Source organism: Mirounga leonina, unplaced genomic scaffold, assembly GCF_011800145.1.
Source record: "Mirounga leonina isolate KUSES-001 unplaced genomic scaffold, KU_Mleo_1.0 Mir_169, whole genome shotgun sequence".
Taxonomy (NCBI): domain Eukaryota; kingdom Metazoa; phylum Chordata; class Mammalia; order Carnivora; family Phocidae; genus Mirounga; species Mirounga leonina.
In genome coordinates, this window is record NW_023270431.1 from 19,122,796 (window position 1) to 19,133,920 (window position 11,125).

At 39.9% G+C, this 11,125-nt stretch overlaps 1 protein-coding gene across 3 annotated transcripts; it reads right to left on the minus strand.

The window, feature by feature from the left end:
- Nucleotides 1–1,492: 1,492 nt before the first annotated feature.
- On the minus strand, nt 1,493–10,221 carry CLDND1 (claudin domain containing 1). 3 transcript variants are annotated; one of them, XM_035015190.1, is made up of 5 exons: nt 10,107–10,221; nt 8,414–8,723; nt 6,215–6,325; nt 3,094–3,231; nt 1,493–2,938 (listed from the first exon to the last, which is right to left on the minus strand). In XM_035015190.1, the coding sequence occupies exons 2-5, from the start codon at nt 8,703–8,705 to the stop codon at nt 2,718–2,720; spliced, it is 762 nt and encodes a 253-aa protein (XP_034871081.1). In that variant the 5' UTR covers nt 8,706–8,723; nt 10,107–10,221; the 3' UTR covers nt 1,493–2,717. The 3 variants fall into 3 exon arrangements, with proteins under 3 accessions (XP_034871081.1, XP_034871083.1, XP_034871084.1); XM_035015192.1 differs by having other exon boundaries at nt 8,414–8,718; nt 10,107–10,165; XM_035015193.1 differs by lacking the exon at nt 10,107–10,221 and adding an exon at nt 8,936–9,042.
- Nucleotides 10,222–11,125: the final 904 nt, after the last annotated feature.

An 11,125-nucleotide genomic window follows, 5' to 3' on the forward strand; every position in this document is an offset into this window, starting at 1 on the left:
GATCTATAAGTTTTAATAGTGCTAGGCTGCAATTTGGTGGTCTCTAGAATGGATAAAAAAACTAAATTGATCTGTCTGTGCTCATCTCATTTTTCTCACTTATGTGACTATATCAGTCCACCTTTAAGTGACTTACCAACTCTTTCCCTTCCTCCCCAACACACACACACACACAGAAATACTTTAAGCAGGCAAACGTTAACACATTACTATTACTAATTATTAAGTTATTGAGACCCTTGAGTATCATGACATACATAGTAGGTGCAGTGTTAACTGAACAAATAAATTCTTCTAGGATTATTTTGCCCTTTTTATTGTGTCAACTTTTACTGTTTTTATGGCTATCTCTAAAAATTTTTGAAATGAATCTTTTGCCGAAAAGGATATAAAAGATATTTATTCACATCATTTAATGAGATTAGGAACCATAAAATTAAGATTTTAAAACATGTTTCTTAAAATTGCCACAAAACTCATGTTCTGAAAAATCTGAAAATTAAGTTTTAACTTTGGGGGTTGCTTTCAAAGATTAGGTGAAAAGAGATTAACAAAACTTTACTTGCCACTGATTTTTTGATTATTAGTTTTAAACAAAAAATGGTCAAATATCAGCAATTTCATATGGTTCTACCTGATTAGAAACGAGACAGCTGAAAAACTAATTTTCACATCAAAGGAAACAATACAGCCCCCTATGTTTCAAAGAAAAAAGTCTTCCCAAGAGAGGATGACCACAGCTATTTTGAAATGTGTTTGAATTATCAATCCCAACACATATGCAACACCAGGGTTTATGGTGCTGGCTTTCCATGCTTCAGGACGCTACCAGTGAGGCTGGGACTCACAAGGTCCAGTAGTGACTGAGTTTCCACAGTGCATATTAAAGACTGCTGTTGAACCAACAGTCACAGACAACTTTGGGGTGACAATAGGCAAGGACGCTGTCCAAAATAAATATCTTCCCAATACAAAAATGTCATGTTGGTCAATAATTTTAAAACCCCATGCCCAAGTGTTTTGTATGTCTACTTAGCTTTTCTACCTTCCACAGAAGGTGCTGAAAGACAATGAAACTTCAAGAGTGAGGAAAGTTGGAAAAGCGAGTAAGCAGCAACTGCAAAGGCAATAATGAGGTGCAGAGTAGTGTTGGCTTTGTTGTAAGTCAGAAGCGGACTTGATTATTTCTGTGCTATAGAACATACATATCCACAGCCATTATACGACTTTTTAAAAATCTAGCCACATTAAATATGACACATAGAGATCACAAAACTACTTTGAAAACACGTTTTTAAAACTCTGAAACATAAGGGATAAAGAGGCTCTTATTTTCTAATGGGGGCAAGGGGTTCCCATATTTTTGGGAAGATAAAACAGAGACCCCAGAAACAAGGCATTTTCCAAAGAACCACAGAGATGCTCGTTCAGAATCCTGTACTTCTTTAACCTAAAATATTGAGATTTAAATCAACTCAGACACTATACACAATTGAGTTTCTTCTCATTTTTTATTTTATTTTTTAAAAAAGACAGATCCAGGATATTGTAAGAAATTACTAAGTTACATTTTTTAAAATCTGTCAAGTGCTACAGTAATGGAATAAATAAATAAGATTTTTTAAAGTTCAATGTTTATAGACATATTTATAAAAAAATGATTGAATTACAAGATGTTAAATAATGTTGATACACACCAGGAAGGGATATAGGCAAGGAAAGGCACATCATTTCACCACAAGAAATAAAGACCATAGTTGGAAGTTAATGACTAGCCAAAGCTTTAGGTCTTGTGGTAGTTTTCCTAGCTCCGGAGGGTCATTATGGTGGAATCTTCCTCATGGTACTGAGCTGGACTAAATAGATAGCAGTTGGAAAGTTTTATTCTGTGACCCCAAAGTAGTGTTAGAAAGAAAGCACTCTTAATAAGCCTGATGTGTGAAGAGGCAAAGAGCAAAAATCCAAAATGGTTTAGTTGTACTGAAAATCCTCCTGACATATTAAGGAGAGCTAAAAAAAATACAAAAAAAAGGTAAAGTAAAATAAGGTTAATCCTCTTGTCTGGCTGAATTGGAATTCTTGCAGTTACAAAGTTAAAATTTCAAGTAAACACTGTATTTTTCACTTCCTTTCTTGTAGACAGACAGTTTGGTTAAACAGATGCCATACTTCATCTTGAATAAAACTATATGCCAATATTTGGGGAAAAGGATCTTAGATAATCTCTTTATTTTATATAGCTTAAGTCTTTGAAAATAGCACTAATGCTCTGGCTGACTGGCTATCTACAATACCAAAGTGACCATAAGTTCTGACAACGATGAGAGGTTTTTCTCAGAGACACTAAAGAGTTTCTAGTTCAACAGAGATAGTTATTTACTGGAAAGTCTAACAGATATCAGTAGATGGGTTTGGGTCAATTTCCCACTATCAGTTTTCTTTCACAAATTTGTGCCAAGTGTCTACTCATCTCTTGCTGTCTGGACTCTGAACCTAGATTAGTTTGTTTAAAAGATGGAATCATTCAGAATAATCCATATAAATTTTAGTGGTATTAAGAAACAACTGTCTGTGTGAATAAATAGAATGGATTTTCAGGATAAAATGGTATATCCACAAAGAAAAAAATTAAATTAAAAAAATGAGAGGAAAACAAGGGCAAATATTAATATTGAAAAATAATAAAAATGGCAATTGCAAAGCAGGCAGCTTCCTACTCATGCCACACGATATGCCTTCATTAAGGTGTACTCTTTCCGGTTGGTATGAGCAGCCCAGATGAAGAGAGCAGAAGCCATGAACTGTAAGGGAGCTGAGACACAAGCCAGGCAGAAGGACCATCCAAATTCACCAGACACGTTCTCAGGCAGCTCTAGCTTTTGGTGGAGTAGCTCAATTCCAGCAACATAACAACTCACTGAGCCCAGCGTACATAGACCTTGGAGGAAAACAAAACGTAACTAGATAAGAGCATAGTAAGAGCTTTTCAGGCAAGAGGACAGGGCAACAATGTGTGAATGTTTAAGAATTACGACTCTTTGTCTCTATGGAAACAGGGAGAAGATAAAAGGTAAGTATAATGACAAGACTCACCTGCAAGGAGATGGAGAATGCCTGTGGCAATGGTGGGATACAAACTCCGGCAAATGCAAGCACAAAGTCCAATCACAGCCCCAAAGCACATTAAACCTAGACTAACAAAAGGTAAAAGGAACTGGCAACGCCAAAGATCTGATTTTGAAAAAGAGAAAAAAAGTTATGTTACCACGATTTCAGACAGTTTTTTCACAATGGTAATTTCATTCATGTACTAATTAGATCTTTTCTGAAAAAGTGAGAAAGGAGGGGCCCCTGGATGGTGCAGTCAGTTGAGCATCCCACTCTTGGTTTCTGCGCAGGTGGTGATCTCAGGGTCCTGAGATCGAACCCCGTGCTAGGCTCCACGCTCAGCAGGGAGTCTGCTTAAGATTATCTTTCTCCCTCTGCCCCCCCCCCCCGGCTCATACTTCTCTCCCTTTCTCTCTCCTTAAAATCTTCTTTAAAGGGGCGCCTGGGTGGCTCAGTTGGTTAAGCGACTGCCTTCGGCTCAGGTCATGATCCTGGAGTCCCTGGATCGAGTCCCGCATCGAGTCCCGCATCGGGCTCCCTGCTCGGCAGGGAGTCTGCTTCTCCCTCTGACCCTCCTCCCTCTCATGCTCTCTGTCTCTCATTCTCTCTCTCTCAAATAAATAAATAAAATCTTAAAAAAAAAAAAATCTTCTTTAAAAAAGTGAGAAAAGGGGGCTCCTGGGTGGCTCAGTCGTTAAGCGTCTGCCTTCGGCTCAGGTCATGATCCCAGGGTTCTGGGATCAAGTCCCATATCGGTCTCCCTGCTCCGCAGGAAGCCTGCTTCTCCCTCTCCCACTCCCCCGCTTGCGTTCCTGCTCTCACTATGTCTCTCTCTGTCAAATAAATAAATAAAATCTTTAAAATAAAAAAAGTGAGAAAGGAATACTTTAATATTGGGATTTCTTTTCTAAAGCACTTTATTCAAAAGGATGCTACCTGATTAAAGTAAAAGGACACTAACAGTTAACAATTACTGAGGGCTCACTGTGTGTCAGGTAGTTATACACATGCTTTGTGTATTAATCCTCCCCAAATCCCTATGAAGGAGATACTATTATTATCTCCATTTTATAAATGAGGGAACTGAGGCAAGAGGTATAAATAACTTGTACAAGGTAACACAGTATGTGGTAGAGCCAGCATTTGAAGCAAAACCTTCTGGCTCCACATACAAATGAATCTACATCCTTATAGGATCTCAAGGCAGGAATAGAAGTAAATGAATGTTGATTATAAAAGACCTGTCGAGAGAATATACATAAAGCACAAAGCAGAGGATCTCTGCACTCAATAAATGGCAGTTGTAATTATCATAAATTGCCTCAACACCATGGGAAGAAAGCTGATGGCTTTACAAAGCATCCCCTTCCATTTTTACATTATTTTAATTATTAGTAATGTATTAATATCAACTCTAAACCAAATTCTACCCTCTAGTGCTAGTTTTACCTTTTGGAACTACATGAAAGTCTTTTCTCCAACTTCCCTTCAAACTCTGTTAGTAATAAACTTCTTCTTATATATATGCAATACAAAATTAAATACCTTGAATAACACAGGTTTAACTGTGCAGGCTGACATACATGCAGATTTTTATTTTATTTTATTTATTTATTTTTTAAAGATTGATTTATTTGTTTGAGAGAGCGAGAAAGTACATGAGAGGGGGGAGGGCTAGAGGGAGAAGCAGGCTCCTCGCCGAGCAGGGAGCCCGATGTGGGACTCGATCCAGGGACTCCAGGATCATGACCTGAGCCGAAGGCAGTCACTCAACCAACTGAGCCACGCAGGCGCCCATACATGCCGATTTTTAATAGAACAGTACTGTAAATGTATTTTCTCTTATGATTTTCTTAGTAACATTTTCTTTTCTCTTACTTTACATAAGAATACAGCATATAATACATATACAAAAAATGTCTCAATTGACTGCTTTATGTTATTGGTAGGGATTCTGATCAACTGTAGGCTGTTAGTAGTTATGTTTTGGGGGAGTCAAAAGTTATACGTGGATTTTGACTGCGTGAAAGGGCCAGTGCTCCTAACCCCGACGTTATTCAAGGGTCAACTCTACTTGCCATGTATTCAGTGCTTCCTCTCATGACATGGTCATTTTATGGGCAAGCTCCAGTAAGTCTCTATGGCCTGAATACCAGGTCCAAATATGAAGACAGTATTTCCTAGGTAGTTTGACCATCGAATAGAATGCTAAGAAATGCTTTCATTTGTTTTTGATATCTATACTTTTGTTATACTGTATAAAACGGGATTAACATTTTTGGTAGCCCTGACCCTTGACTCACATAGAGCTTGTAGTCAACTTTTTTCACATATCCCTATCTCAACTACAATTCCATCCTTCTAGTTCCTCAGACCAGAAACTTTAGTCATTGTTGCCCACATGCATCCCACCAGGAAATCCTAGTGAGTCTGCCTTCGAAACCTATCTAGAACGCAGCCACTGCTCAGTGCTACCACCATGATCTAAGTCACACACATCTCTCACAAGAATTAGTGCAACAGCCTTCTGAACTGAAATGCTTATCTCAAATATAGGAATGTATTATTTATCCTTATTAAATTTACTCTTTAAAAGGGCCCATTAATAACATCTTTTGGGGAGGTCTAGATTCTGTCATCCAATGTATTCGCTGCTTCTCTCAACTTCATATTTGCAATTTGGTAGGTATGTATCTAACTTTAAAATACATTATCAAGGGAGCCTGGGTGGCTCAGTTGGTTAAGCGACTGCCTTCAGCTCAGGTCATGATCCTGGAGTCCCGGGATCGAGTCCCGCATTGGGCTCCCTGCTCGGCGGGGAGTCTGCTTCTCCCTCCGACCCTCCCCCCTCTCATGTGCTCTCTCTCATTCTCTCTCTCTCAAATAAATAAATAAAATCTTTAAAAAAAAATAAATAAATAAAAAATAAAAAATAAAAAAATAAAATACATTATCAACAAAACAGAGTTCATTGGGAAACCATTAGAGATCTTAGTCCAAGTTGATGCAATGTACTGACTCATCTTGTTCCAATAACAGAGATCAATGAATGGCAAATTTATTTCCTTTTTCCCCCCAACTGTACTGCTGAGATCAATGTACTCACAGGTCCGAAGCAGATCAATCCCACTATTGTGGTTTCCAGGATCAACAAATTTCTCCATGAACTGCTCATTTAGCGTGAAACTCATGCATTTTGTGACCACATCAAATGACTCTGGAACACGAATAACAATGACTGCTTGTTGTTTTAATTATAAACATTTAACAAAAATCCCTTTCAGTAATTATTCTCTGAAATAAAAAGTGATATTGAAAGATGTTTCCAGAGGAGAGCAACCTCTTTGGCCTTGAGTGACACACCGGATCACTGATGCCCAGTGGATGCCAGTGGTTCTCAGCAGTAGGCTTAAGACACGGGCACAAGGAAGGGAAAAAAAACAAAAAGTAGGAGCAGTAAAATGAATGAGAATAGATATGCAAGAAGACTAGGAAGGAGGAGAAGACAAAGACTTAAATAAATAGGAACTTTGATTTTCTCTGCCAAACCTACTCCTCCAGCCATCTTCCCATCTCAGGTAATTACAATTCCATCCTTCTAGTTCCTCAGACCAGAAACTTTAGTCATTGTTGCCCACATGCATCCCACCAGGAAATCCTAGTGAGTCTGCCTTCAAAACCTATCTAGAATGCAGCCACTGCTCAGTGCTACCACCATGATCTAAGTCACAAACATCTCTCACAAGAATTAGTGCAACAGCCTCCGGGCTTCCACCTTTGTCTGCAGCCTGTTTTCAATACATCTGTCTAGGTGAGCAGATCATTTCTCCTCTGCTCAAAGCTCCACAATGCTTCTTCACATTCAGAGTAAAAACCCGAAGCCCTCATCATGCCTACAGAATCCTGTAAAGTTTGCCCTACTCCCAGAGTAATTTCTGACAGCATTCTCAACTCTCCCTCTCTCCCCCTCCATTCCAGCCCAGTGGCTTCCTTGCTGGTCCTTGAATATTTCAGGCATGCCCCCACCATGAGGCCTTTGCAGTTGTTGTTCCTTCCAACTTAAAAGAGTCCCCCTGCAGTTTTCCATATAGTCACCTCCTTCACCTACATCAAGTCTTTACTAAAGTGACATCTTCTTGTTGAAGCCTATCCTGCCTACACTATTAAACATCGTAACTTATGCCCCTTGATATCCCCTTCCCTACATGTTCCAAATCCCTTTATTTTGCTGCATTTTCTCATAGCATGCGTCATCTTTTAACATACTATATAATTAACTATTGTTTATACCATTATACTCATTTATTCAGTTTACTGCCTACACCCCTTATTAGAATGTTAGCTCCCCAGGACTAAAGATATTTATATTTTTCCCTGATGTACTATATGGAATATGGAGTCATGTAATAAATATTTGTTAAATGAATGATAAATGATTGGTAAGATTCAAACATCAAGTGTTCCTATGCTCTCCTAAGTAGAACTGAACACTTTATAATTTCAACCAATCCCTTCAGCCTCACCCCCCCCACCTACTTTCTTTTTTCCATTATATAATCACAACGACTGTCCTTGTGATGTATGATAATTGTTGTGCTGTGATCTGAATACAGTGCTTCCCACTAAGTGGTCAACAGAAGTAGTGGTAAATAGAAACAAATTGTAAAGTTGTTCCTTAGAGCTCTAAAGTTTCCATTTTAAGAACTGGAAATTAAAATTTTTTAATGTTAAGAATGCTTGCAAAATAAGTCAGACAATTTCTTATATTTTTTTATTTCTGTAATTCATATTTTTAACCTACAAACTCTATCATAGACTCAAATATGCACAGATTTTAATGTAGAGTTGGTCAAATTATATCCTCTAAGATTTACAGGGCAAATGATAGTAACTACCAAAACACAGCTAACACAGAAAAAGACTATCAATTCATATTTGTTGGTTTGATTTGGACACTAACTCTTTTACCAGTTACCAAATATTTAGTCTTCCAAATGTACTTTTCCAATTATTTCCTCATGACATATGTGAGATTAATAAAAAGAATTTTACTGAGTAAGTACAAAGATTTAAAATGGCTTTCACGCGATAAGAACAGTAACTTATCCAACCAATATTAATGAGTATCATGGTAATTCATAGAAATTGGGTAGAGAAGGTGGAAGAGAGAGAAGAAACACATAGATTTATTTCTTTGGAGAGAAAAAACCCCACAAACCTGCTTATACATAATTGGGTCATCACCACATAACTTTGTTTATTATTGAGGAGGTAAAGTAGACAGAAGTTAAAATAAGAGAAATACCTGTCCTTTCTGGTGGACTATACCAGTGTGTGTTTTGAGGTATAGTGATACACCGTCTCCACAATCCCATTGTGCCATTAAATCGGAAAAGTGCATCATTATAAGTCTTTTCATCTGCCTCATCACTAGTGAAGTCAGTCCAGATGCTTTTGTTCAAATCACTGGAATTTTCTTGAACTGGACTTCGATATTCATACCAGAAGTCTGTGCCAATTGAGGCTGCCATGTAGATGGTGGAAATGAGGCTAAGCACACAAGCAATTACAAACGCTGTAGCAAAACGGTTATCCATTCTGGCATTCAGACTGCTCTGTTTAAAAGTTGGAGAAAGAAGAAAGTTAGACTTCAAGGACATACAGAGATTATTTTGAAAGGAATTATCTCAAAATCACCCTTTATACTATTCCCCACCCTTGACCCTTAAAGTAATGTATAATCATTAAAGAATAAAAATAAAGGCAAGCATGTTAAGTTCAAAATAAAACTCATTATCATGAAAGTACTTATTGAATGCTCACATACCCAGGATGCTACGGAGACAGAGGTCTTGTTCTCTAGTCTATCACCTGCACACTAAAACAGACAACACTGAAATGGACATACACATTACAGATACAAACAATAGACATGCTCAGAGTCAGCAGTGTACCATACAGAAATTTTTAATTACAGACTGAATTTTTATTGAAGCTGCAGAGCATTAAGTGTTCTGGGTTTGAGCGTGAAAAGGGCATGGGAAAAGCAAGCAGAGAAAATTGGCTCCTCCCAGATTCCTTTGAGGAGGAAAACCTTCTAAAAACAAGGTTAAGTGTCAGGAGATAATGTGGAAGGCAGAGTTGAGATGTTTGTTAACCCAGACAGAAAGGTTGTTCGGGTGCGCAGAAGAGCAAAGAGAACAGTAACATAATAATGCTCGATAGCAATCTGCTCGTAATCTCTTGAAGCTAAGGAAAACTCCCCTACGCTGCCAAATTCTCCACTCCTATCCACTCTCCCCATTCCTTACACTTTTGAATCTTCTCATCTGCAAACTAAATGATTCTTCCTCAGCCAGAAAAAAACTGAATTAGGCAAAATATGAACACTCCCCAGGCGTGGACAGGGCTCAAAGGCTGTGGTAAATGGCCGCAGTAAAATGACTCAAGGCGGATCAAGCTGAGTCAAATACTGCAAGTATACACCGTAACCGTACCAAACACCTTACAAAGGCGCACGAAAACAGGCTCGCAAACTGGGGTTGCTGAGTTTGGAAGACAGGAAGTGTGACACGAAGAGATCGGGGCAATTACAGTGATTAACAGTAACTCCAGAAGTTGGTTTTGTATTCTTATTTTTTCTAATCCTTTCAACCTGGTGCTCTCAAATGACCTTAAAAGGTCCCGGCACCCCGAGTGGCTGTTTGCCAGGCCGGACAACTGGCGCTGTCACCTCGCAGGGCGCACTACCGAGCCAGGGAGGTCGAGGCAAGCTGGGGCCGGGGTCGGCAGTCCTGCACCGCCGCAGGCCGGGGCCCCAGGTACCGGACCAGGCCCCTCCCCAGACCACTCGACCGAAGCAAAAACCCCGCCGCAGCGCTGCGGCTCGAAACCGGCCGGGCCCCAGCCCCTCCCGGGGAGGGGCCCCTCTTCAAACTGCTGGAAACGTCCAACGGCTACGCGACCCCCGCCCAGCGACGCCGACCCCGCTCACTCACCGCCCATCCTCCTGCTCCGCCAGCTTCACCCTCAAGCTCAGACCACAGCACCCTACTCTCCCCGCGCCTTCTCTGACGCACTTCCCTGCAGATCCCGCCCCCTCCATAACTCCCGCGCCTCCGCCTCCGCCTCCACCCGAGGCCCGGCCTAGGCCCGGAGCCGAGGGGGCTTGTGGGAGTTGTAGGAGGGACAGAGGGAAAGCTGCGGGAGGTGGCAGACGGCATTTCTGGCGCCGCGCGCGGTGCATTGTGGGGGTTGTAGTTCAACTCTGGAGGGAAAGGAGGTGCTGCGCCAAAGGGCGGTCTGGGCTGATGGAATCGTATATTTTATGAAGGAAGGAGCAGAGGTGCGCAAAGTAAGATGACCTGTCTCTGGTCACGGCTAGTCATTGATTGTTACTTATGTAACAGGTTTTCCAGTCCTGTGCTTTCCCTGTCACACACCCTACCTCTAAACATGTCAACAGCAATGGGATTATACTTTTGAAATATTAACCTATTTATTTCCTCTCTCACAACCTCACTCCCATTGAAGCAGCTAGTCTTTCTGGTTTTATTGCTTAATTTTAGACTAAGAAGGATGTGACTTGACGGTGTCCATGTAGAATGTAATGACATTGTTTGGGTTTCATATAATTTATGTTAGCGGCTGCTTTTTCTTTATGAGTGATACTAATTTTCTATTTATTGGGTCGTTTCATTTTAAAATCAATTCCAGTTAATTAAAGTACTAATTTATAATAATGCTGAGGATACCAGATATGTCAAAAAACGTGAATTTTAAAAATTGTTTATGTAGTGTGAAAAACACTGAATTTGGGGGAACATGGCCTTGAGCAAATAAGGTAACGGACAGCCTCAGAATTCAAAGATGGCCATGTGTTCACAGCAGTAACAGAATGACTCTAAGCCTTGAAATATTGCACAGAAATTCATTGACAGAGAGAAGAGACATCTTTGCACTAATGTGTGTGGACCCATGAACATACCCTAGGACCAGTAAATGATGGATTTCTTAA